The sequence below is a fragment of the Symphalangus syndactylus genome, chromosome 19, assembly GCF_028878055.3.
Source record: "Symphalangus syndactylus isolate Jambi chromosome 19, NHGRI_mSymSyn1-v2.1_pri, whole genome shotgun sequence".
Taxonomy (NCBI): Eukaryota; Metazoa; Chordata; class Mammalia; order Primates; family Hylobatidae; genus Symphalangus; species Symphalangus syndactylus.
In genome coordinates this window covers 35,734,929-35,761,516 of record NC_072434.2, presented here as the reverse complement: position 1 = coordinate 35,761,516, position 26,588 = coordinate 35,734,929, and the positions used below count along the sequence as shown (strand labels likewise).

General features: G+C 35.0%; 1 protein-coding gene across 5 annotated transcripts in view; it reads left to right on the top strand.

The window, feature by feature from the left end:
• PLA2G4A (phospholipase A2 group IVA) overlaps nucleotides 1-26,588 on the top strand; it is a 174,464-nt gene that overhangs the window by 119,131 nt on the left and 28,745 nt on the right. For all 5 annotated transcript variants that reach the window (XM_063613757.1, XM_055234361.2, XM_063613756.1 and 2 more), the window contains 6 exons: nucleotides 4,855-5,077; nucleotides 5,817-5,931; nucleotides 12,469-12,606; nucleotides 12,701-12,793; nucleotides 16,474-16,545; nucleotides 21,945-22,187. In XM_063613757.1, coding sequence (XP_063469827.1) covers nucleotides 4,855-5,077; nucleotides 5,817-5,931; nucleotides 12,469-12,606; nucleotides 12,701-12,793; nucleotides 16,474-16,545; nucleotides 21,945-22,187 — 884 coding nt within the window. The remainder of the gene's footprint in view (nucleotides 1-4,854; nucleotides 5,078-5,816; nucleotides 5,932-12,468; nucleotides 12,607-12,700; nucleotides 12,794-16,473; nucleotides 16,546-21,944; nucleotides 22,188-26,588) is intronic.

Sequence of the window (26,588 nt, the reverse complement as noted above, 5' to 3'; positions counted from 1 at the left end):
CCATCATTATTCTTTCCCTTGAAGGAAAGAGCAGGCATCTGCCTGTTTAATGAGTAATGTGTTCGAAAATCTTGGACCCTTACATTAGTTCGCCTACTCAATCATTTTGTTATTATTCTTTGAGTGGTGTTCTTTCTTTGTACTCACTATTTATTAGATCCCTGTTGTCCATCACTGACAACTGTAAGACGCTTACTTTCTTAAACTCATCTAATAAAGCAAGACTAGACTTTGAGTGCTGATTTGGGGATATAATTGTGTATGTGTGAGCTTGATTAGAGCTACAGTCATTGCTTTGGTCATAGATTTGGTGCAATATCTTCTTACATTCCCCTGTCAGTGAACAAGTCCTATAAAATGTAATTAAAAGGATTTTAAATGTGCATATATATATATATATATATATATATATAGATACAGAGAGAGTAATTAAAGGATTTTAAATGTGTACACACACACACACATATGTATACTTCCACCTTATCTTTCACAGTCTTATTTCCATAAAGCTCAGCTTTTCCCTTTTTATTTCATTTTCTTAAAAGGCTGCTCACTCCTTGTAATAAATTTGCACACACAGACCACTTTATTTGCATAGTTCTTATTTTCCTTGACTTCTCAGTGTATGTGGGATGGGGGAGGAAGGGATTGGAGATTGAGACATTTCACACATTGATTTGTCCTTCTTTCTAATTGTTCCTATCACGCCTTTTTGGTTTTATTTCATCCTCTCTGATTGGTCTCTCCTCCATATATTGTCCTTACCACTTCCACAATTTCTCTCCTTAATGTGGGCTTTCCCTCAGGGCTTCTCTTTTGGTCTATTATATCAATATGTCCTCCCTAGGTAATTCCATCAACTTCTGCCATTTTAGCTATTACCACCAAGAATTTAATTCATGGAACCCTGTAACACTCCAAAACTTCATAGATAAAAAGAAAATAAAACCCTAATGGAGACTGCAAATAAGCTGTCATAGAGGAGAATTAAGTAAAAGATGGTGTCTAGAGGGAAGGATGCTTCAAGAAGGAGTGGGTGTTTTAATAATGTTGAAAATCTGTGAAAAGCTTAGCAAAGGACTGGGTTTGGTTAGCGGTTTTAGCAGGAACCACTAGTAAAAGTAATTAAAAGATACTTTTGAACATGAGATTGTAAAAAATAAGAAGTGAATAAAACATGAGAGTACAAAAAATAAGCATGTGAACCTCATAAAAGCCTTCTATTATTTCAAGTACTTTGTTTGGAAAGGGAAGGAAGGAGCTCAGTCATTGTTTGAAGGGAACATAGGGCTCAGGGAAGGCTTTTTACTTATTTTTTCAGAATTTAAGAGAGTTGAGCATTTTCGTAGATGTATGAGATGTAGGAAATAACGTAGAGGCATAGATGGAAGATAAAGAAAAAGAAGGATCATAGATAGAAAAAGACTCCAGCAGAGACAGGACACAAGATGGAAAGCACAGGTGAAGGTGTTAACCAGGGAAAGAAGAGATGCTCCCTTACCAGAAGAAAAGGTGGCCAGGGTGATTCATGTTCACAGTTCTCTCTTAAAAAGTACAGGTGAGAAGGTAAAAAGTTCAAAGGAAGGAATTCGGAAAGACTTGGAAAAACACATTATGCTTCTATGTTGTGTAACCTTTTATATTCTGCTGATACACGGCCATTATTTGGTATAAGTGAGGTAATATGGAAATATCTGGAGAAGCCCTGGACCTCCCAGAAAGTTTTCTGTGATCACAAAAGAGAATTTTAGGTAGGACAAAGCTTCCCTTATACCTGCTACTACTTTTATGGTAATTACTTCTGAAATTAATTTTGGATGATAGTTATGATTCATTAAATATAAGTATTAGCCAACCTGGAGACCTGAAATGAGTGAACTAAAAAAACAGGACAGTAATCCTGTGTTCTTTTACTCAGGATTAGTACAGCTTTCTTCCTCAGCTGTTCTTTTATGGCATCATAAGGGGCTATTGGATGTTGACTGCCAAGTTTGTACAGTATTACCATCTAAAAAGAAATGAGAGCAGCTCTGCATCTATAGACAATATGGTCCAATTTATTGAATTAACTAAAATAGAATTTGAGAGTGAGAACTTTCAGTTTAACAGTACGAAAAATTCTTAGAACAGTGAAAAAAGAAACAATATTAACAGAAATTGTCACATAAGGTGTGACAGGATCAAAGGTCAAGATATGTGTTAGAGAAAATGTGTTGTTTAAGGGCTAGGTTTGTCTTGTTCCCTAATGAATCTCTCTTACCTAGCACAGTGCCGACTTTCCTTAGATCATAGTTGCCTAATCACTGAATGAAGAAATGTGTTAAGTAACTGCGTTTTATTGGAAAATTAATTTAGGGGCTTTTAAAGGGTTTTAAGATATTTCCTTAACAGATGTTGAGGGTCTTCTCAAGTCATTCCAAATCTTAGTTGCAGATGAGAATCATTTCTGCTCGTTTTTAAGCACAAAAATTCTAAATGTTTAACCCTAAATGTTTACCCCTGAAGGTTTGGATTCAGCAAGTCCTGCTGGTTAGCTACTGATATTTTAAAACATTGACCATTTGATTTGGAGACAAGGATTGAATTGAACATCACTTCCTCTCCGGCATGATTTAGATTTAAAATGTCACAAAATCTAAAACGCATTTAGATAAAAAGAATGAGGTGTCCTATCATATAAATATGTTGAAAAATTTGAGGCAAATATTTCCAGATTTTTATATAAATAAACCTAAGACCCCTTCACTCATTAATTAACTAATTTATAGAGGCCCTGCTATGTCTAAGCTACTCTCTTTTTGAAACTTGATTGATATAATTGGGAAACATTATTGGTAAAGAGATGAAAATTAAGGCTTAACTATAGAGTTAAAAACAGGGGTGATACTTTTATGTTTTATTTTTTATTTTTTGAGATAATCTCACTCAGTTAGATGTAACTGCAGGGACACCATGAAAAGATTATCCAACTCACCTTGTGAATTCTAAGGAATATGTGTCATAAATGCTGAACAAGCAGAGACCATTAACCCAATGCCAATGGTTGAAGTATTCTAGGTTTTTCTGTTTCTCGCCAGGGTTTGTATTTCCAAGCCAACTGCTTCATGAGATGGGAAAAGAGAGAGAGAGAGAGAACACCAGATTACTTCAATCTTCAGAGAGCACATTGTGCATTTATTAAAAGTATGAGAAGGTCCAGAATTTCATATCTTTTTTGATTTGGATGAATCACATGGTAGACTTGGAATAACTATAAGAATAAATGAATTGTGTATCTTTCAAGTATTCAAAGCTACATTTTTATAGATATTTCGTGATTATACTGAGTTGAGCAAGTCTATTTGATTTATCATTACCACATGTTGAGGGAACTGTTTCAAATTCAATTTGTTGTACAAAAATCGTTTAAAGTTTTTTTTTTTTTCTGCACATGTGTTCCATTGTGGGTCTGTTACTCTCCATTTATTAACTGATTATTATTCTCAGCTTGTCTCCAAGGAACTCAAACCCAATAAGGACTTATAATTTATTGTGAAATGGGAATAGTTTGGTCTCTAAAAACTGAAGTCTTGTATAATAGACTAAAAAAAAAAGCCTATTGGGGAGAGGACAAATTTTGAATTCCAGTTCTGCTGTTATAAACTGGGGAATATGAGCATGTTATTTAAATTTCCCAATGCTCTTTTTCTTGATAATTAAAATAGAATATTTGAAAGCCACCGTGAGTCTTCAAGACAACAGCTTATGAACAATTAACCAACACAGTACCCAGAATATAGTAGGGGCCTAAGAAGAATTAGTTTTCTCCCCTTGAAGGGATGATAACCATTATAATAGACATTTTGATTTGAATCCCAAGGAAATAAGAGATTAAAACATGTGCTATTTTCTCCTTGATTGGGTGATGTGATGAAGTGTTTACATATTCTATTTTTATTTTGTTCTGTGAGTTTCCTAAGCTGTGATTGTTGTATGACAGACATTAGCTAGTCACTGAGGCTAAAAAAGATGAATAAACAAAGTTTATTTCATGAAGGAGGAGGACACAATTTATTGAGGGAAACAGATAAGTAAACAAGTAATTAATGGTCAGCATGAGATCTACCATACTAGAGGTATTGGTTCACAGGTAGGTGCACCATAACTGAATATTTATTACCTAGATATCAAATATCAAGGCTCATGGTGATTTCCAGTTTTACCAGAAATGGCCAAATGGCTGGCAGACAAGAGGCTTCATAAGAAAGCATTCAAAGACTTTATTTCTCTTTAGGATTTTGCCTTCAGATTCATATGTTCAGAAATTTAGAGACCTACAGTTGACAAGGTTTGAGATTTTTGTCTGGTTGGCCAATGGATAATTAAGGGAAAAAAAACCATTTGTCAAGGGAATTAGGAATTTACAATAGTTGGGACAACACATTTTCCATTTGTAGATAATCATCATGGAAATTTAGATGATCAGATTGCTTGACTAGTCTTGGAGCCAGACAAGTCAATTCATTTACATGACTCAGATGTGCTCTGTCATCAATCTCTAATAGCCTGATAGAGATACTCCTTTCCTGGCACACTAGGCAATGGACGGTAGTCCTAGTAGGGCACCTTCTCTCTTGGACTGTGGATGAAAGTTCAGTGTTTCCTCTGACACCTCCTTTTTTCTTTGCCTTCATGGTAGACCAGCTCCTTTCTGATTGACACATTCTTTTCTTAAATGTTTTAATATCTGCAATCAGATAATGAAGTTAACCAAATATGTCCACCATGCTTTATTTACAGAGTGTGCCTGCTTTCTTTGGAGACTGCTGTGTAATGCCCTTTATCTTTACTGACTGTGTTTTGTTTTCTGTATAGGTACATGTCAACCTTGTATTCTCACCCTGATTTTCCAGAGAAAGGGCCAGAGGAGATTAATGAAGAACTAATGAAAAATGTTAGCCACAACCCCCTTTTACTTCTCACACCACAGAAAGTTAAAAGATATGTTGAGTCTTTATGGAGGAAGAAAAGCTCTGGACAACCTGTCACCTTTACTGATATCTTTGGGATGTTAATAGGAGAAACACTAATTCATAATGTAAGTTACAGTTCAATCTACATTACTTTTAAAACAAGTAGACAGAACGTATTATAATAGTACATTTTAAATAAAAGAAAATGGAATGCATTTTATAAAAGTCAGTGGAATCTACTTATTTGTCCAACTATGTGTACTGAGCCCATTCTCCCCACAGAGATTATAATTCTTCTACCTTTCAAACTAGTGCTTACTAATTCATTTCAATGATGTAAAGGTTTTGAATGTGTGAGGAAGTGCTTTTGTATTCCTTTTCTCTGGAAAAAAAAAAAAATCACATTTTAACCCTTAACTGTCCATTCCCTCCAAGAATGGTAACATTTTTAGATGAGGAAGAATGAAGTTTGCCTGAATAGAGTCAAGTAAGGGAGGGGATCACATAGAACAGACCCGCTTGATACATGATTGCATTGATGTTTCGTTGAAGATAAAGCAGAGGAGAGCCTGTGATAGGGAGTCTAGGAGCTAAGTTTCTTCCAGGCTCCACAGTTGCTAATTCATTCTCCAGTTCAGATGTAGACATATAATCTAGAGTTATGATTATGTTTTAAATGAAGATAGTTACTTCCATAGAGCTTATTTTTTGTTGTTCGTTGAGGACCTAGTAATTTCTAGAAGTAATAAGACTTATTTTTATCATAAAATTATAAGATTTTGATTGGAATTACTATTTCGAATAGCATTCTTCCTGTATCTGTTTATAAATTTCAAGTCATCTTTTTCTTTCTTCTGTGGACAGAGAATGAATACTACTCTGAGTAGTTTGAAGGAAAAAGTCAATACTGCACAATGCCCTTTACCTCTTTTCACCTGTCTTCATGTCAAACCTGACGTTTCAGAGCTGATGTTTGCAGGTATGCTGTTTCCTTTCTCAGAACACTTCCTGGAACCTCTGAATTGCAGTTTCCCATGGTTTTCTTTAGAGGAAGGTCACAAGCAATTTCAGTTGTTTATTTTAATGTATTTTCTGTAACATAAGACTTTGAAAATATAAGAAAATATTAAGTGAGACGATTTCCTGGTTGTAGAGAATATTCCATGAAACTAGTAACTAATGTATTTTCATTTACTATAGTAAAATAAAAATCATGGATACAATCAATCAATACAGTCAATTATCCATTCCTCAGTAACTTTTGACAAAATAATATGCCTAGTGCTTTTAGGTAGTGCAAATTCTTTTACTTGTTGGTTATCTTTTCATTAGTTGGGTAATATGATCTACAGTAGTCCCTTGGTACTCATGGGGGATTGGTTCCAGGCCCCATTGTGGATACCAAATTCAGTGGCTGCTCAAGCCGCACATACAAATGGCACAGTGTTTGCAGGTGACCTACACACATTCTTTGGTAGACTTTAAATCATCTCTAGGTTATTTACAATGCCTAATACAGCGTAAATGCTAGGTAAATAGTTGTTATATTGTTTAGGGAATAATTACAAGGAACAAAAGTCTGTACATGTTTAGTACAGATCAAACATAGTACATGTCAACAACGTTAACATTTTCTGGAATTTTTAAAAAATATTTTTGATCTGCAGCTGATAGAATTTGCTGAACTCATGGGTATATAGAGCCAACTGCCATTCGAAGTGCTGTCGTAATTTTTATAATTCAGTACCTAAAAAGTTCTAGTGTATATTTGTAGTGGTTGATGAACAAATGACTCATTTTGTTAAAATCTCAGGAGTGAACACTTGTTTCTTCTCAAGCTTTGCTTCTTGGATACTATAAAAGTGCGCAACACTACTCGGGATGCTAAGGCAGGAGAATGGCATGAACTCGGGAGGCAGAGCTTCCAGTGAGCCGAGATCATGCCACTGCACTCCAGCGTGGGCCACAGAGCGAGACTCCGTCGCAAAAAAAAAAAAAAAAAGTGCACAACAGCATACTTTTGGGGGGCCTCTGTCAGTGTTAGTCTACAGCACAATGGCATTTCTGACTGGCTGGTGGGCTTCATTCTATTTTTAGGAAAATTATCTCAGTGACTTCAGACACACCACGAGCTTAAAAAACCATCATGAATGGTGTGTAATTAGCAGATGTATATCCAGAATCCTTTTGTAATTTTTCACTTTTCTCTCAACTGCCTCTCGGACAAAAATTTTGAATAGTTTACAAAAATTAGCACACTTGGGATCCATTCATTCAAATGTTTATTAAAATATTGGCTAAAATGTTTGTCATGCTTATGGTTCAGAAGGCACTTATCACATTTACTATTTTATTCCATGTTTCCTACAACCGGGGAGTAGGTATTTTTAGCTCTGTTCAACAGAAGAAAAACCAAAACCTCATAAAGATTAAATAATTTGCACATTGCCGCTTAGAAAGTAATTAGCAGTGCTGAAATTGGTTTCAAAAATCCTTTGTTCTTTTTTTTGGTAAAATTTTATTTTACCATACTAACTTCTGATGTGTACATAGTGATTATGGTCTATATCGATTGCAGTCTGCCAGGCACTAAGGATGAACTCCTCTTTCCTCACCACAATATATTGTCCCTACCCTATAAGACCTTATAGTCTGTTTGGAAAATTTACAATAATTATTAAAGAAGTTAAGGCACAACAGAGTACAGAACTGTTACTATACACTGTCATTTTGACCAAGTTATATAACCTATGTTAGACCCAGTTTTCTCATCTGTTAAGTGAAGATGAGACTTCTCACAATGTTTTGCCAAAAAATGAAACAAAGTATGTAAACAATGGCAGGCCCTAATAATAAGTTTTCAGTAAATTTTAACAATTTAGAGTGTTCTGTGAAAGCTGTATAAGAAAAGTCAGAGGTCTAGATCTTAAAGATGAATAGGATTTGAATATGAAAGGCACATTTAATTATTGGATTGTGGAGGGGGGCGTGTAGTAGGGTCAGGGATAAATCTGGTATGCTCAATGGCAACAAGGAACCACATATCTTGGGCTATAATGGAGTTCACAGTAAAGAGTTGAGACTTTATTACATAGAAAAGTAAGCGCCATAATGAAACTGCTTCCCCCCTCAATAGCTATTATCTTGTGGAGCTTTGAAATTTTTGAAATTGTTTGATCTGTAACACCTGCATGCTAGTCAGATTTTTGCATGGCCAAATAAATCATCCTTCACCCAGGAAGAATTATGATATGGTCAAAAGAGCACTACATTCTAATTTAAAAGCCTTGTCTTACAATATTTCTAAGCTGAATACCTCAGGCTAGTCATGTAATCTCTGATTCTTATTTTCCTCCTTATTTAACAAATATATTAACCCTAAGATTTATCTTCCAGAGCTATTAAGGCAATAATATGAAATATGCCTAAGATAAGACTGAGAACTATAAAGAGGCATACAAATATGAAAGTTTGTTTTTATTGTCATGATTGTTCTGGACTTTTCACAGTGGTTATATTTTATTCTGAATTTTTAGTCAATAGCCATTTTCAAAGAAAACCTAACTAAAATACTTGAAGAATAAATAATGTTTGGGTGAGTGGATATTGTGGGTTCTTTTAGACTGAAAAGAGGCTGTTTTATATTCAGTTAGTAGTCTTCGGACCTGGATGTGTCTGCTTTCGACATCTGCTTAACTGCAGTACTGCTACTGAGATGAGTGGTGCACCATTAACCTTCATTGTTAAGCTTCTGTCATAAGGTGGTTTGAGCTGTGTCTTCCAACAGATTTAGACAAAACCATTAAACATTAATTATATGAATCTCGTACCCAGATAAGACATCTTAAGGTACATGTCTTGAGTGTTCAAGTAGCTTTACTTGAGTTATTGAGAAAAAAAGAATAGAGACATGTCTGTAATTTATTCTTCTAATGTATGCTTAGATGGAAAGTGGCTGTGTAGAAGAAAAAGTTGAGATAGTCTCTGAATTATATTTTTAAAAGTCAAATAATCAAATTAGCTTACAGAAGCTTTATTAACAATTTTACTTCAACAATACCGAATAACATTTTCCCTCCCTCTTGGAATAATTTTAAACACACCTTTCGTTTAGAAATTTCTTGGGAATTTTCAACAAATAAACATTGGTATTTAAACTGTTAGAAATTCCTGACTTCTCCACTACATCACATTGCTGAAAGGACTTAAAACATTCATTTAAAAATTTCCACTGGTGAATAAACTGCATTTATGGATTACAACTTATGGTTATGACCTTAGCATCATGCTAAATTTTTTGACAGACACTTTAGAAGTACAAATACAGTACTTTTCCTCAAGAAAGTTATAATCCTATTGAAAGAGACAAAAATAAAGCATGGAAAAATTCCTATAATATACCTAGACCTGACATAAGTGTGTAGACCTGACATAAGGGTGAGATATCATAGAGACTTAGTATAGTCATAAGAAAGGGTGATGAAACTTGGATTTAAGTCGAATGTTGAAGGATCTATCAAGTACAGGTAAAAAGATATCTTTGTGTGGAAACAATATGAGAAAATGCTCAGAAGGGAAGCCAGAGTTATGTTTTGGGCATCACTATAAAAAAAAAAAAACAACTAGTCTAGGACTTATGCACACATTGGTGAAAAAAGGTGTTGTATTTGGAGGCACCATTAGTCCCAAGTTATGGAATGATTTTAATTCCAGACAGAAATATTTTTATTTGATTTTGATGATAATGGGAAATAGTTAATGCTTTTGTACAGGGCAATAAAATTATTTATGTAGTGTTTTTGAAAAAGGTACTTTGGTGACCAATAAAAACAGAATGGAAAGGAATGAAAATGGAAGCAGAGATATCACTGTGCTTTTGTGATAAGGCCCTGGAACTAGGGACATACTGATAAGAAAAGAATAGATGGATATGAGAGGCCTAAGAGTTGTCGGTGTGACGCAATGATGGGTTTGATAGAGTGATAGCGTGGTTTACTGAAATAGGTAAGCTGGCCCGGGAAGAAGGGTGATGAGTTCTTATCTAGGTAAGTATAGTGGGAGGAGATGACAGAATATCTGAGTGTAAAGGCCCCAAAGGAAGTTGAAAGTACATGGAGGTGCAGGAGAGAGGTTGGAGTCAAAAGGTAGAGTCACCAGCAGGAGAGAATTAGTTGAAAACTAACACCGTGAGTTCTTCAGTGAGGGGTGCAGAGCTCATTTTAGCTTTTGAGAATGCCTATAGTTACGGTGTGCCCAGGCTACAGCACTAATCAAGAAGAGATCGCTAGAAAAGTAGGAACCAGGAAGTTGTTATGCCTCAGTTCCCATGATAGGGCTGTGAAACTGAGATAGGAAATTACTTGTATGAATACAGGAATTTTCCTAACAGCCTCTGATTCATTGCTAGTCATGTCTCACAAATTCCATGTAAATCACACCACTTTCTGATGAAGAATATATGTACCATTTGGCTTTGACATATAATGAATTACAATGTTATCAAAATTGTGATTTCATCACTTCCTTCATGAAAGGAGGGTGTTGTGACCTACCATTGAACAAACAATAAATATAGATCCACAATTCCTTTTCCAAACCTTTGGTGACATGTGTTTTAGAATTCAAGATGTTTGGATTTTAGAGATATAAAGATACTCATATTGTGTATTACCTAATACCCCAGTGGGTTCTTATAATCAAACAGTGATATTTCTCTAATAGGATATATAAATATCCACAACGAGTGGGATAAATGAATTACAAGAGCCCCCACTGACATTCAAGCCTGATTTCTCACTAAATGAATTCAGATCAGATTTTACCACCAAATGAGTAACAAAGAAGCTTATGAATTTTTGAATTGTTTGGATTTTGTATTGTTGGATAAGATATTATAGACAATTTCAGAAAGAGAAAAGCTAGAAAAAAAATGAAGTGGGACAGAGAATTATGAGTTGGGCAGAGGTGGATGATGTTGGGATTTTAAAATGGACCATCAGCAAAGACCCTAAAATAAAGATTAAGTAGGAGCAAGCATTATCACTGCAGAAGGGAATAGCAAGTGTAAGGTGCTAAAGTGGGAATGAACTTGACTTCTTTGAGGAACAGCAAGAAGATCTGTGCTGTGTGGCTGAAGTGAAGTGGGATACGCAAGACAAAATGTGATAGAACATTGTTAGGAGGGATGTGGTCACATCTCACAGGGAGTGGGATCTAGGCCAGGATGGAAACTTGTAGGCCCTGTTTTTATTTTCAGTGTAATGGGAAGCTTTCAGATGACACTGGTGTGCTGTGATTTATATTTTTAAAGATTTATTCTGGCTATGGGATATCAAAAACATAATAGGTGAAGACAGTAGAAGCATTTTAAGAGGCTATTATGGAGGTCCAGGAGAGAGAATACAGCAATTTGTATCAGTATGATCACAGTAGACAAATGGATAAGTGACCAGGTTCTAAACATACCTGGTGATAGAGCCTACAGCACTTGATTTTTCCTGTGTAAGCTATAAGGGAAAGAGAACCATCAAGGGTAATCCTAAAGTGAGTAGTGGCATGAATAATAGTACCATTTACCAACAAGAAGAATGAAGGAGTTGCAAATGTAGAAAATGGGAATCAGAAACCAGGAGTTCTTGCTGAAGACATTAAGATGCAGATGATTATTAGACGTAGTTGTAGCCATGAGAATACATGAAACATGAAGTGGCTACTATTTATTGAGCAATTAATAATTGCTCTTCTAAAGCTCTTCCAAAGAGAAATGTCCTCTTCTAAGCTCCTCACATTTCTTAACTCAGTGGATCTTCAAAACAATCCTACACACTATCTACTTGTGATATGTGATTTTATTCACATTTTATAGATTAGAGACCTAAGACAGAGAGAGAATAATACCCAAGTCAGTAAGCACAGTTCATAAGCAGCAGAATGGGATTTGATCCCAGACAGTCCGGCTCCAGAGCCCCTGCTCTTAGACAGTATACGTCGCTGGTACCATGTTTTTCTAAGGCATTCAACCTAAAAACTTTGTATTGAAATATTGTGGAGTTAGAATAGACGGTTAGTGAGCAAAACTGAAGTGAAGGTGAAGAAAAGATAAATGTTAGAAAACATTTCATTTCATTTTAATAAACTGAATTATTTAAAAGAGTTTAATTTATTCTGTCTGCTCCATGAAATTTATAGCTAGCTAGCAGTTTTCAGTTTCCTATTCTATAGAATGAAAACTGACTTCAAAAAGACCTCTGAGTTTTTAAATAGAAAAGCGTATCTAATTTCTGCATATTAGAAGGGATCTTTTTGTATCGTCTTGTCTTATTCACCACTAAGCATTTTTCCCCCCACTTCTACACAATGTCATGTACATAATGGGCATTTGGCTAATGTTTTCATTTCGATATTTTAAATAATTGAATGAGAATAAGCATAACATTATTAGAGTGATCATTAATTGTGCACACCATGTTGTGCATTTTCCTATTAATGGATTGCCTTGTTTTTAAAATACTTTCAGATTGGGTTGAATTTAGTCCATACGAAATTGGCATGGCTAAATATGGTACTTTTATGGCTCCTGACTTATTTGGAAGCAAATTTTTTATGGGAACAGTCGTTAAGAAGTATGAAGAAAACCCCTTGCATTTCTTAATGGGTAAGTGATCAAAATAAAAATATATCACTGATTTGTTTGACTATTTTGAAACCTGGTACATTTTAAGTTATTTTCTGTTTCTGCTTTATTTTAGGTGTCTGGGGCAGTGCCTTTTCCATATTGTTCAACAGAGTTTTGGGCGTTTCTGGTTCACAAAGTAGAGGCTCCACAATGGAGGAAGAATTAGGTATCCTAAAGATATGCTTGCATTGATACAAATCTTGCTACATTGATAAAGTTTATTAACATATATAGAGAGAATATTAAATCTTCGTAAATATCTCAATTATTCTAAATTTGTTAATAATTTGGTTGAATCAATCTAAATATTTCCAAAAAATAATATGTAAGTTACTTCTTAAGTATTTTTTTGACACTGAGGTTATAAAACCCATAAAAATCATTGATTCCGTAGAGTAATTTTTAGTATAACACATCTCTATTCCTTTTTCACATTATACTGCTAAACATACTATTTTTATTAGAAAGTCCTCTTTTTATCAAATAAGAGTAGCTTTTTGAATATTAGATTCACCAACAGCTAAATACAATGTAACACTGAAGTTTATGCTTCTCAAAGTTTATTTAACCCTTAAATATTAACTCACCAGAATTCTGTTAGCATCTTATACTAATCTATACCCAAAAGAAGGAAAAAAATGAAATCACCTCTAGTACACTTAAACTAATGATTTTCATTAAATCTAACCCATTGGCCTATAATAAATTATGAATATTTACAAAACCTGAGAAAGACAATCTCAACTGGGGACCAGTGGTTTTCATTCATTATAAGAATACCATAGAAACATGTTTTCTTAAATTAATAAGTTTGACTTAAAGCAAACAAAAAATTTACATTCAGTTTCTTCCAAAATCCTTGCCACCTGTATTTTAATCAACATTAACTTTTGTTTTGACTGTTTTGACTGATAGCATAAAGAAATGGTGGCATGCTAAATCTGAATTTGGAGTCATAACAGCAGAGACGTGGGAGAAGTGCCTGATGGACTATCAGCACAACTACCTACTATCTCTTCTCTGTCTGGGAAGTAGCACAGATCTATCTGAGAACAGAGAAGTCGACAGAATAACATTGATGACTTTTTAAATAATCAATTTATTTGAAGAATGCTTGCATACAAAAACTTATTGCAGGAATTTTAAACAAGCTGTCCTTGGTTATCCCAGGCAATGTCAGTTGATTTAATTAAGTTTACACGCAAAAGAGAATACAATTGTAACATTAATTGGAACATTAAGTTGGCTTATAAGCAGTATTTCCACTGCTCTTACAATTGATTTTAGTTATTTGATAATTTATTTAATATTTATATTTATTGTGGGAAACTCCTGTAGTTCATAATATTTTCAAGAGTGTCATTTGTATTTTTGCTTAGTTCTTAATGAATAATGGAAAAGTTATCTTATAATTTCATTGGAGCCAAAGATTTTAAAATAAAAATAAAAACAAACACACAAATAAGGCACCTTGTGTTTGTTTACTTTCTGTTCTCTGATTATCACCCAGTTAATGAGCAAACAAGGTAGGTGGCACCATGAGCCTGCTGTGACATTTGCCAGGGGGCACATTCTCTTAACAGTAACTGCAAGGCAACGTGTATAATGATAAAATGATGTTACTTGATTTCTTTTAATGAACATTACATCCCAGATGAATGTCCTGTTCCCAACTCTTTGTGGAAATAACAAACTCTTTCTCTAAATTATGTGAAGATTTTAGAAAAAAAAAAAAAAGAAGAAGAAGAAAGAGAAGATCACAGGCTTGCTTCCTGTGTCCCTCTGTTGAATAATCCAGATAACCTAGAGTTTGTTGTTTTTTCTTCTTAAGGCAGGAAGAGAATAGGCCTGAAATAACATATCTGAATGTGGGTGAGACAGTGGCTAAAAGCCAAGGAAAAGGAGGAGGTTTATACTAGGTAGTTTTGAGAAGGTTCTTTGTTGAGAAGTTTCTTTAGAGGCTGGCAGTCTGGCAGCTTATTGACTCGGACTGTGTGTCAGACTGAGGGGGAATATCGTGTATGTGTGATCCACCAGTCGGCAGGAAGCATGTTACCTCAGATTAAGTAAGGATTTCCAGAAACGAAACCAGAGAGGTGACCAAGAGGACTCTGAGGACTCCTGGTGACTACTCTATCCTTTGGCTGACTGAAGTCTACCTCCTAAAGGAGTGTTCAGAGATGATTTTTACTTTTTTGTTTTCTTCCTTCTGAAGAAAGACTTTAAGGTAAATTGGGCTACAATCAGGTAACTCTGAATGAAATTATTTACTCTGTAAGGAGTTTTGAATGAATGTGAAAAATTTACACTTTTGAGAGATGGAGTTGTACATTATACTAGGATGGAAAATATGTAAATTCAGAATAGTTAGCTATTCATATCATGAAGTCTTCCTTACAAATAAGACAGTATTTTGGTGAACTATTTTCTTAAACTATCATGTGTGACAGAAAGAAAGAAAGGAAAGAAAGAAAGAAGAAAAAGAAGGAAAAAGGAAGAAAGAGAGAGAGAAGAAAGGAAGGAAGGAAAGAAAGAAAAAGAAAAAGAAAGAAAGAAAGAGAAAGAAGGAAGGAAAGAAAAAGAAAGAAAGAAAAAGAAAGAGAAAGAAAGAAAGAGAAAGGCAATAGAAAGAAAGAAAATACTTAAGGAAGGAAAAGAAAATAAATGTACGACTAGAAACACATCTAATGTATATGACACCTGGGATAAATCATTTCTTAACATCTCCCACACCTCCATGTAACAAAATTACTATTGATGATAGCCATGAAATGAAATTAATAATATTAGCTTGTGAACATTTTATCAAATTTCTTATGTATAATCATGCCAGTAAAAACTTAAAAAATAAATGTCAATCCATGGCCTTAAGCATTTATTAACCCTTCCATTACTAACTCTTGCTCATTCACGCACATTTTACTTGAAAAAAGACAACTAGGCTGGGCACTGTGGCTCACACCGGTAATCCCAGCTCTTTGGGAGGCCAAGGCAGTAGGATCGCTTGAGTCCAGGAGTTTGAGACCAGCCTAGGCAATAGACTTCATTTTTACCAAAAAAAAAAAAATTAAAAAAATTAGCCAAGCATGATGGCCCATGCCTATAGTCCCAGCTACTCAGGAGGCTAAGGTGGAACGGTTGCTTGAGCCCAGAGGCAGAGGTTGAAGTGAGCAGAGATCATGCCACTGCAGGCCAGCCTGGGTAACCGTTTAAAAAACATAAAGAAGAAAGATAGCTAGTTATTATGCTAGAATTTGCTGCTGTCTTTGTTTTAAGGATTTCTGGTTGTTATTTTAGTTTTTATTACTGCTCTCTTAATATGTTCTGCAGGAAGCACAAATTCTTGACACCAAAAGGTGAATTTCAACTGATAATTTTCAATATTATTGAAAGTCAAAAGATAATTTATGTTAGTATCTTTCTTTCATTTTAAGAAAACTGTTTTGTAGCTCACCTGTAGATTTTGGTTTTATCCTTTATCTTCATAAACACCACTTAAAAATATCTAATAAAGAAAAAGGCATATTTTTTGGTACAACAAGGAGCTTCCTATAATCAAGTTGTTATTTTTGTCAGAATTATTATAAACATAAAATTATCCTCTTTAAATCATGAATTAATAAATATAAACTAATTTTTCATGTCCCAGGAAATTTTGTTTCCAGTGAGAAATCTGAAAACATGATTAAATCTAATAAATCTAGAATTATTAAATGGATTTAAATTTATACTAGTAGAGCTAGTAGATTCCACTCTGTGGTTTTGCTCAGATTACTTTTTTATAATAAATTTAACTGTTAATTTTGACACCTGAAATGCTTCAATTTTTTTGTTTTCTTTTCACAGAAAATATTACAACAAAACATATTGTGAGTAATGATAGCTCGGACAGTGATGATGAATCACACGAACCCAAAGGTGAGTGAGCCGGAAACTTTTCTGGCCAAGATCCATGAGGAAAGGATATGAACACTTTGTCTGATTTTCTCACTCAAGATGCTGATGGTAATCTTCACTTCAGACACGGAAGTGATAAAATTGTAGCTTTCTATTGAGAGAGAGGATTGCATGTTGCATGTCTAATAAAATAGACAGCACATATAGATCCCTAATTTATTTTGTTTTAATACCTCAAAAATACTATAAGTTGAACAAATGAACAGATCCAAGATGGTAGAAATGCTGAATTCTATTTTAAGTCTGATTAGAGCACTAGGCTTCTCAGCATGGTTACTGTGATTTGGGAACCTTTTTAGATGGCTTTAAAAATTAACATTTTGTCTTTCAGAATTTTGTTATTAAGTAACATGAAAAATTATATTCTCACTCCATTTCTGACCCTTATCCCACTGGCTACACCCCCCTTCTTGAGAAGGGATTGGTGATGAAGTGGGGTAAAAGTATCAAGAACTTGATGTATATATTATTTGATAGTATAAATGAGCCCTTTTACATTTTGACAAGACAGTTTTCAGTTTGGTGTGGATCATGATAGTCAGTGATGGACTTGGGGCAGAGATAAGGTGAGGATCAGATTTGTAACAAATATGAAGATCAGATTTGTAACAAATATGAAGGTCATATTTGTTGTAAATGTTTTGTGGTAAAATAGATTATTTTGACACAGTGTTTTGAGATAGCCATTTATAAAAATGTTCCCAATAGTTAAAAAAAAAAGCCAACAAACAAACAAAAACAAAAACAACAACAAAAAACAAAACAAAGGGAAGGCTTTATAAGAACTGGATGTATCTGTCCTATTACAGTTTGAATATGATCATCTAGATTTTAGAAGATATTAAATGCTTTCTGGTCCAAAACTTAATTAATTCCACTAGGCATGGAAGAGCCTGTTTTATCCTTGCTTAATTATTACTAAAATTAAAGTTCTTTTTTCATAGCTGGACTATTACTTCCTCAGAAGATGTGTTTGTGTAAATTAGAGAAAAGCTGCCTTCTCTGGAGAATGTAGCTGCACAGGGCCGTGGCTTGGCTAGTGTGTGGTGTCTTGCGAACATTAAGTAAGAGGATTCCTTCCCTGGGCAGCCAACACTTTCATCTGGGCACAAGGCTTGGCTAGATGAGTGCAGGCTGGGTTCAGCCCTGATTTGCCCCCCTATCCTGCTGCGTTATGCAGCCGATGATCTGCCTAATCAAATAATGACCAGCAGCTCTGATCATTACACAGGAATCCTGAAAGAACCCTGTCTTGGAAGGAAGCAAGTCTTCATCCTGGCTCCTTCATTTTTTAAATTTAAAATTTTATATATTTTAGTTTTTTGAGTAATTTTTGTTTTGAATTTCCTTTTAATGAAGGAAGCTAGCTATTGTAAAGGGGATAGATATCATATGCCTAGCATCTTTAGAATTATTTGTGTATTGATTTAGGGACTACCGAGGAGACAGAATAATGGTTTCTCCATTATTAAGTATTTCTACAGATGGTCAGTACATTTGATAACCCCTACAGTACTAGCTGAGTCTTAAGGCTGAGAAGTTCGAGGACTGTTGAATATGGCTGCTTTGGTTTTAGGATCAGCCTTGCTTACAGCATGATATTTAATATGTGGTTAAGGTTTTCTTTTCGGCTCTTAGTATTTATTTTTTCTTTTTCACATAGAGTTTTTAGAGAAGTTTTAGACTCAAAGCAAAACTGAGCACAAAGTACAGAGTTCCCATATGTCCCCTGTCCACCTTCCACCACCCCTGCCTCTCCCACTATAAACATTCCACACCAGAGTGGTACATTTGTTACAACTGATGAACTTAAATTGACATTATTATCAGTCAAAGTCCATAGTTTACAGTAGGACTCACTGTTGGTGTATGTTCTATGGGTTTTGACAAATATGTAATGACATATATTCATCATTATACATGTCATACACACTAGTTTCACTGCTCTAAAAATCCTGTCTCCTGCCTCTGTCCCCTGCTCCCCCAACCCCTAACAAGCACTAATCATTTTACTCTCTCCATAGTTTTGCCCTTTCCAGAATGTCATATAGTCAGAATCATACAATGATGTAGCCTTTTCAGATCTTTCACTTAGTAGTGTGCATTTAAAGTCCCTCTATGTTTTTTCTTGGCTTCATAGCTTATTTTTTTAGCACTGAATAATATTCCATTGTCTGGTTGTGCCACAGTTTAGTTATTCATTCACCTACTGAAGAAGGTGAACTTGGAAAACTTGAACTTTGCTTCCAAGTTTGGAACATTATGAATAAAACTGCTAGAAAAATCCATGTTCATGTTTTGGTGTAGACACAGATTTTTCAATTTGGGTAAACACCATGAAGCACAATTGCTGGATCATATGGTAAGAGTATATTTAGTTTTGTAAGAAACTGTCAAACGGTCTTCCAAAGTGGCTGTACCATTTTGCTTTCCCTACCAGCCATAAATGAGAGTTCTTGTCGCTCCACATCTTTTAAACATTTGGCATTATCTATGCTTTGGATATTGGTCATTCTAATAGGTATGTAGTAGTATCTTTTTATTGTTTTAATTTGCATTTCTCAAATGACATTTAACTTGAAGCATCTTCTCATATGCTTATTTGCCATCTGTATATCTTTTTTGATGAGGTATCGGTTCAGGCCTTTGGCCTATTTTTGGATTGGGGTTATTTTCTTATTATTGAGTTTTAAGTGTTCTTTGTATGTTTTATATTACATGTTTTAAATCAAATATGTCTGTTGCAAATAATTTCTTTCAATATGTGGCTTATCCTTTTATTCTCTTGAGGCTCTTTCATGTTTCGTCATATGATTTTGAGCAAAGTTTTAGGCATTTTCAGCTTTAGTTTCTTCAAACCTATCCTGGAACCATTTACCTTCTCTCACAGAATCGTTGCAATCATTAAATTAGCAAATGCATACAAAAGGGCTTTAAGTTGTAAAGGGCGATGCAAATAGAAATGTACTATTAGTGTTATGATTAATAAGCAGTAAGTATCATTTATATGTTGACTGTTGGGTTTGTCCCACAAGTGATGCCATTATCAAAGGTATCCTGGTATGGAAGTGAGGGCTTATTGAATAAGAAGAAGAAAAGTAAGAAGTGACAGCCCCAAAATCTTTGGAAATAATTGTGTATCTCATTTATATCCTGTGTAACTGGAGATAGAAATTGTTCACTTTAAAGCCTGAATTGTTCTAGTAAAAGACACTTTTTGTCCTGTTTGGCATTAGAAAAGTGTAAGAGTAGAAAGTAGTGTATTTGTTTTTGGTGACTATATAGTCATCTGGACTGGTTACTGAATGAAAGATCTCTTCATTTACTCAGCTCGGTTAAACAAATACCTGTGAAGATAAGGATTATAAATCATGCTACTATAAAGACACATGCACACGTATGTTTATTGTGGCACTATTCATAATAGCAAAGACTTGGAACCAACCCAAATGTCCATTGTGATAGACTGGATTAAGAAAATGTGGCAAATATACACCATGGAATACTATACAGCCATAAAAAAGGATGAGTTCATGTCCTTTGCAGGGACATGCATGAAGCTGGAAGCCATCATTCCCAGCAAACTATCACAAAGACAGAAAACCAAACACACATATTCTCACTCGTAGGTGGGAATTAAACAATAGGACACTTGGACACAGGGTGGGGAACATCACACACCGAGGCCTGTTGGGAGATCGGGGGCTGGGGGAGGGATAGCATTAGGAGAAATACCTAATGTAAATGATGAGTTGATGGGTGCAGCAAACCAACATGACATATGTATACCTATGTATCAAACCTGCCCATTGTGCACATGTACCCTAGAACTTAAAGTATAATAAAAATATATATTTATTATGGTTTTATGTATGTTTAGTTTACATTTATTGGAAATTATGAAGCTGACTATAGAATCTTTTTTTCTCTTTATTTCAACACACACACACACACACAATCACACACACATACACACACAGTTTTATAAATGCGTGAATATTTATATACAGGGTTCCCAGAAATCAGAAAAAAACGGGGTTTAGGCAGGTGAAGTTATACACTACCATAAATTATTCTTTGATTTTGAATATGAATAAATAAGATTGATGATGATGATGCTTCTGCTGCTGCTGCTGCTACAACTGTTTCTGCTGCTAGCTAGTGTTTATTAAGAATTTAATATGAGCCAGGCATTTTTCTAAGAACATTACATAAATGCACAAACGCAGTTAATTCGTACAACTTTAGAAGGTTTATCAATGAGGAAATGGAGGAAGAGAAGGGGAAAGTAACTAGAAAATAGTGGAGAGAGGGTTGGCACCCAAGCAGTCTGATTCTGGAGCCAGTGCTGTAAATGACCATACAATATAGTTTCTCAGGAGTAATGGTGTATGCATAGGTTTTAAGGAAAAAGTCATTTAAAACTGCTTCTTTGGGGTGATTGCTGAATTTTAAAGTGTTTAGGTATTTGTTTAAATTAATGGCTTTTAAATCCTCAAACTTTATAAGCAAGGATGAAATGACAGGTCATAAGATCAACAGGTCATAAGGGTGTTTATTTAGTAGCAAATATATGTTAAATCCTTTAGCTCTCTCTCCTCATTTTGCAGAAATCCTGAATGTTTGTTAAACAGGGTAAGATTTCTTAAGGTAACTTAAGAAATGTAGAGGATAGAATTAACCACTGGATTTTCTGTGTGTAAGTTATATGTGTGCATGCAAGTGCGTGCACTTGAAGCCAGAGAAAAGGAAGAAAGCAATTCAGGAAAGAAGGAAAGGGGGAAAATGAAAGAAATTTACCTGGAAATCTGAGCATAGACCAAGTGGCACTGTCAAGAATATACCCTTTACACGCACTATAGGTAAAAGCTGAACTAAGAACAACTTAAGACCAAAAATGATTAACTGCAATATTAATTTAGGCAAATAAACATGTTAAACCAAATATAGAGCCTCATTGTTAATTTTAACATTCAATTATCCAAAGAAGATCCCCTTTTTTTTTTTTTTAAAGACAAAGTCTTGCTCTGTCGTCAGGCTGGAGTGCAGTGATGCGATATCGGCTCACTGCCACCTCTGCCTCCCAGGTTCAAGCGATTCTCCTGCCTCAGCCTCCCGAGTAGCTGGGACTACAGGTGCACGCCACCATGCCCAGCTAATTTTTTTTTTTTTGTATTTTTAGTAGAGACGGGGTTTCACCTTGTTGGCCAGGATGGTCTCGATCTCTTGACCTCATGATCCGCCCGCCTCGGCCTCCCAAAGTGCTAGAATTACAGGCGTGAGCCACCGTGCCCGGCCCAAAGATCCCCTTTTAAACATGCATTTTGGAGTCTGTATAGTGATCTTTTATTTTTCCCTAGGCACTGAAAATGAAGATGCGGGAAGTGACTATCAAAGTGATAATCAAGCAAGTTGGATTCATCGTATGATAATGGCCTTGGTGAGTGATTCAGCTTTATTCAATACCAGAGAAGGACGTGCTGGGAAGGTACACAACTTCATGCTGGGCTTGAATCTCAATACATCTTATCCACTGTCTCCTTTGAGTGACTTTGCCACACAGGACTCCTTTGATGATGATGAACTGGATGCAGCTGTAGCAGGTAAGTGTACAAAATATAATCAGTGGGAGCTATTGCAGGAGATCTTTATTCCTTCTCTGGAGAGAAGCATTTTAATTATTATTAACACTTACTCATTTATTCTCAGTTACGACAACCTGCATTTAATGTGTGAAGGGCTTTAAATGACTAGAGTTTTTTGTTGTTGTTTGTTTGTATTTTTGAGACAGGGTCTCACCCAGTCGCCCAGGCTGCAGTGCAGTAGCACAGTCATGCCTCACCGCATCCTTAAATTCCTGGGCTGCAGCAATCCTCCTGCCTCAGCTTCCTGAGTAGCTGGGACTACAAGTGCACACCATCATACCCAGCTAATTTTTGTAGATTTTGTAGAGACAGGTTTTTGCCGTGTTGCCCAAGCTGGTCTCAAACTCCTGGGCTCAAGTGATCCTCCTACCTTGGCCTCTCAAAGTGCTGGGACTACCGGTGTGAGTCACCATACCTGGCCTGGATTTTTTTTTAAAGAAAAATTTACATTGGATAGGAAATGGCCTAGACATGTCAGTATAGAAAATTTTCATTAAAATATTGAGGAGGACGGCCGGGGAGCAGTGGCTCACTCCTATAATCCTAGCACTTTGGGAGGCCGAGACTGGTGGATTACCCAAGCTCAGGAGTTCGAGACCAGCCTGGGCAACATGGTGAAACCCCATCTCTACTAAAAAAATACAAAAAAAAAAAAAAAGGCAGCTGTGCATGGTGGTGCACACCTGTAATCCCAGCTACTCAGGAGGCTGAAGCACAAGAATTGCTTGAACCTGGGAGGCAGACATTGCAGTGAGCCGAGATTGCGCCACTTCACCCTAGCCTGGGCAACAAAGTGAAGCTCTGTCTCAAAAAAATAAAAAAATAAAAAAAATATTGAGGGAGACTAGATCTTCTCTGTACTGGTCACAGTTCAGTTGCAGAAATTTGGAAACTATTTCCTATTTTCTGAAAAGGATTTAAAGAAGGGAATTAGGTGCTTATAAAATTGTTCCAAACCTTCAGGGAGCAAGCTTTAGGCTGAGCTTTCAGGAATGATTCAAAAAGCACTTCAGAATCATCCCCGCAAATGTCTTGGCAACTGTGCTTGGCAGTAGAAATAGTGGAAATGTAGCTTCTGTCTCATTTTCTTTTTCAGATTTTATGTGAGTGTTTCTCTTTGGCAGAGGCCAGGTCTCGGGAGAACTGGAGCTGCAAGGGAATCTGGCAAACACATTCTTACCCTGACTCCCTAGTGCAACATAGGGCTTGAGTAAGCCAGCCTGTAGTGTTCACTAGGCTATTGGAACTGTCTCTCCAGTTCTCAGAAAGGTTAGGTAACTTTCTTAAAACTGCCCAGCAAGAACTTTGTCACTTTCAGGTTTGTCACTTAGCCAGATCCTCAAGAATAATTCCCTTTGGTCTTCAGTTCCATGCCTGTTATAGATTTAAAGTTAAATTTGCTTTGGTGACCAATCAATACACAATAATTTTTTGGTGATAATTCTGTTATCTTAAATTTTTATATTTCACCACACCATCATCTTTTCCTTAATGTCCAAATGTCATTCCTCAATCATTTATGTCTAAGGACATTTTGATTAGATGCAGTAAAAACTTAAATGGGATATTTCCAAAAAATTTTTTAGTGCCTTTTGTTTAAGCATCATACTTAGAACATACTTGTGAAATTTAGGATATAGCTTTGGATTTTGTTGTTGTTTTGGTATTGTTGTTTCTATTTGTTGCTTGACCCCTTAAAAGGTATTGCAGAAGCAAAAATGACCCCTGTTGTTTAAACAAGGTTAGTGCAAACTCATTATATTTTGTGTTATGTTTGTGGCATCAAACTCTAGGATATGAGGTATGTCTGATTATATACTGGTAATCCCAACAGGATTCCCTACGTTATATAGCATATTAACTATTATACTAACTATAATGAAATTCTAATTGTTATAAAGTCAATATCTCTTTTTAAATTCATCCAAAATAAAAATACACTTAACCATACATTCAGTGACATTATTTTTCTTGTTTAGTCACGTAACTATGCTTATTGCCATCTCAATACCAATTAAATATGTCTCTTCTAGAAACGTATGCTTTATAGATTAATGATGATGAGCTTAAAAAAACTACAAATTCATAGAGCATGTCAATATATAGAGAATCTTCAGTTATTTTACTCTATAGAAAGCGAAGATCAAAGAAGATAATTCTGTCATCTTTGCCTAAAATTTCTCAACAGAGCTGAGATTGGGACACAGGTTTCTTGACATTGCTTCCAAGCCTTTCCCTTGGCCACACACCATTCCCCTTAGCCCTTGGTTTTCTTAGTCATCCACTTGCTTATGTAAAAATGGAAGTTTTCTTTGTGTATACTTTATTCTATTTGTTTTACATTATTACTTGGATTGCACCAGCTCCCTATGTAGTTTTCACAGCATGAGGTCTACACTCCACATTTTAACAACTTCCTGGTAGTTTTGCAATATTTTATGTAGATTTGGTGGTATTGGAGTTACCAGATAAAATACAGAATACCCAGTTAGATTTGAATTTTAAATATGTATATGAATAATTTATATATAATTCTTGCAGTATTTAAGACGTACACTAAATAATTATTTGTTGATTATCTGAAATTCAAATTAAACCGGGCATCCTGTATTTTTTTAGCTAAATTTGGCAACTTTAGGATGTATGCCTCTTCCTTTAAATTACTTCAGAAAGTTTCAGTGAGAGAGGAGGAATTTTCATCTTCCTTCTGTCTTTTGTTCACACTTTCATTCACTTAGGTTTACTGAGTACTTATAATGTGCTCAGTTCTGCACTCCAGCCTGGGCAGCAGAGCCAGACTTCATCTCAAAAAAAAAAAAAAAAAAGAATATGAGTTGATTGTGGGTGTTCACATTTGGAGAATAATAGTTGTATACCACCTTGTTGACTCCTTTCTTCATTTAGTGCCCTTTGAAAGAAGAGTTATAGACAGTTTTCATAAAATAACATAAGGAAATATAAACTATCAGTCATCTTCAAATATGGTATTATATAAACCAATTTTTTTGAGATACCTCAAAATATTCTAAGCTAAAATTATTTTAAATTAATGATGTTTGGGAAGAACTTTACATTTTATTTCATTGTGTGTATTTCATTTAAATTACTTTTTTTTTTCATTTTTATGTATTCAGTTGAAAAAATGTACATGGGGTATTGATTTCATTAAAAAATTTAGTCAGTTCAGTCAGTTCACAGATTCATTCAACTTTATGTTTACAGGCCAACATTGCTAAAAATAATTTCGTTTTAGACTGAATTTACTGAATGAACTAGTGCTTTTTCAGAAAGAGTCCTTACAAAGATAGATCTGGTTTACCTCTCTCTGGTTGTTTCCAATTTTTAGAATAATCATATGTTTGGAATGAAAAGTTAAAACATTTATCACAAATTGTGATCATTTTGGTTCATAAGGTCTTCCTTAAAATTCCTCTTTTAAAGAATGCCAACTAAAACTTTTAGCCACAACTTATTTAAAACATTAATTAAGCACATTTCTTTTTAAATTTTGCAACCCCCGTGCCAAAAAAAAAGATTTTTATCTAATCTAGATATTAGGTCGGAAAAATGTTACATTTGTTTAACTATGATGATTTTGTTTATATAAATTAAAATGTGGGTGTTTTAGAATTAAAGCAATCTCTCAACCTAAGATCAGTAAAAGTGCGCTATTTTTGTGCCTACTACTTAACTTTGTAGACTGTATTTTGTAAACAGAAGAAATTATAATATGAGAAAATTCCGCTCATGTGTTTACTGCAAAATAGTTGTGTACCTGTAGAAACAAATTTCGGAGAGCTTTTTATTAGTCATATGACTTCTTTCCTGTTTACTTTTGTGTTTATCCTACTTACTGTGACACACCATCTGGAAATAAGAAATAAAGACATGAGTTAATTTAGGCTAGAGTTCAAAACACAGACATCCAAATATTTATACATTGAATCTATGTGATGTATTTATAAAATGGTCATTACAAATATCCAAAACTGACCTGCTTTAAGGAAATGTTACATAATTCTAAAACAGTTATGTTTCCACAACTGCATTAATTCATTCACAAGTTTAGAAACCTTGTATGTTTTAAATTATAGGAGGATATTTTTCCATAGTGGCATTTATCCAATACTCTATGACATTTTAGTAGATGTTATACAGTAAATCGGGTTTAAGTTCAAATAAAGTTGGGAACATTTACAACTCGATCTCCTTCTTCAAATACAATGAGATACTCCACTGAGTTTAAGTCCTACTTAAAGCTGCTTGAGGATAGTACTTTAAAAGGAGACTAGCTTATATTTGAATCTCAGTTGGACCCTTTACTAGCAGGCAATCTTAGGCAGTCAGGTAGCATAAGCC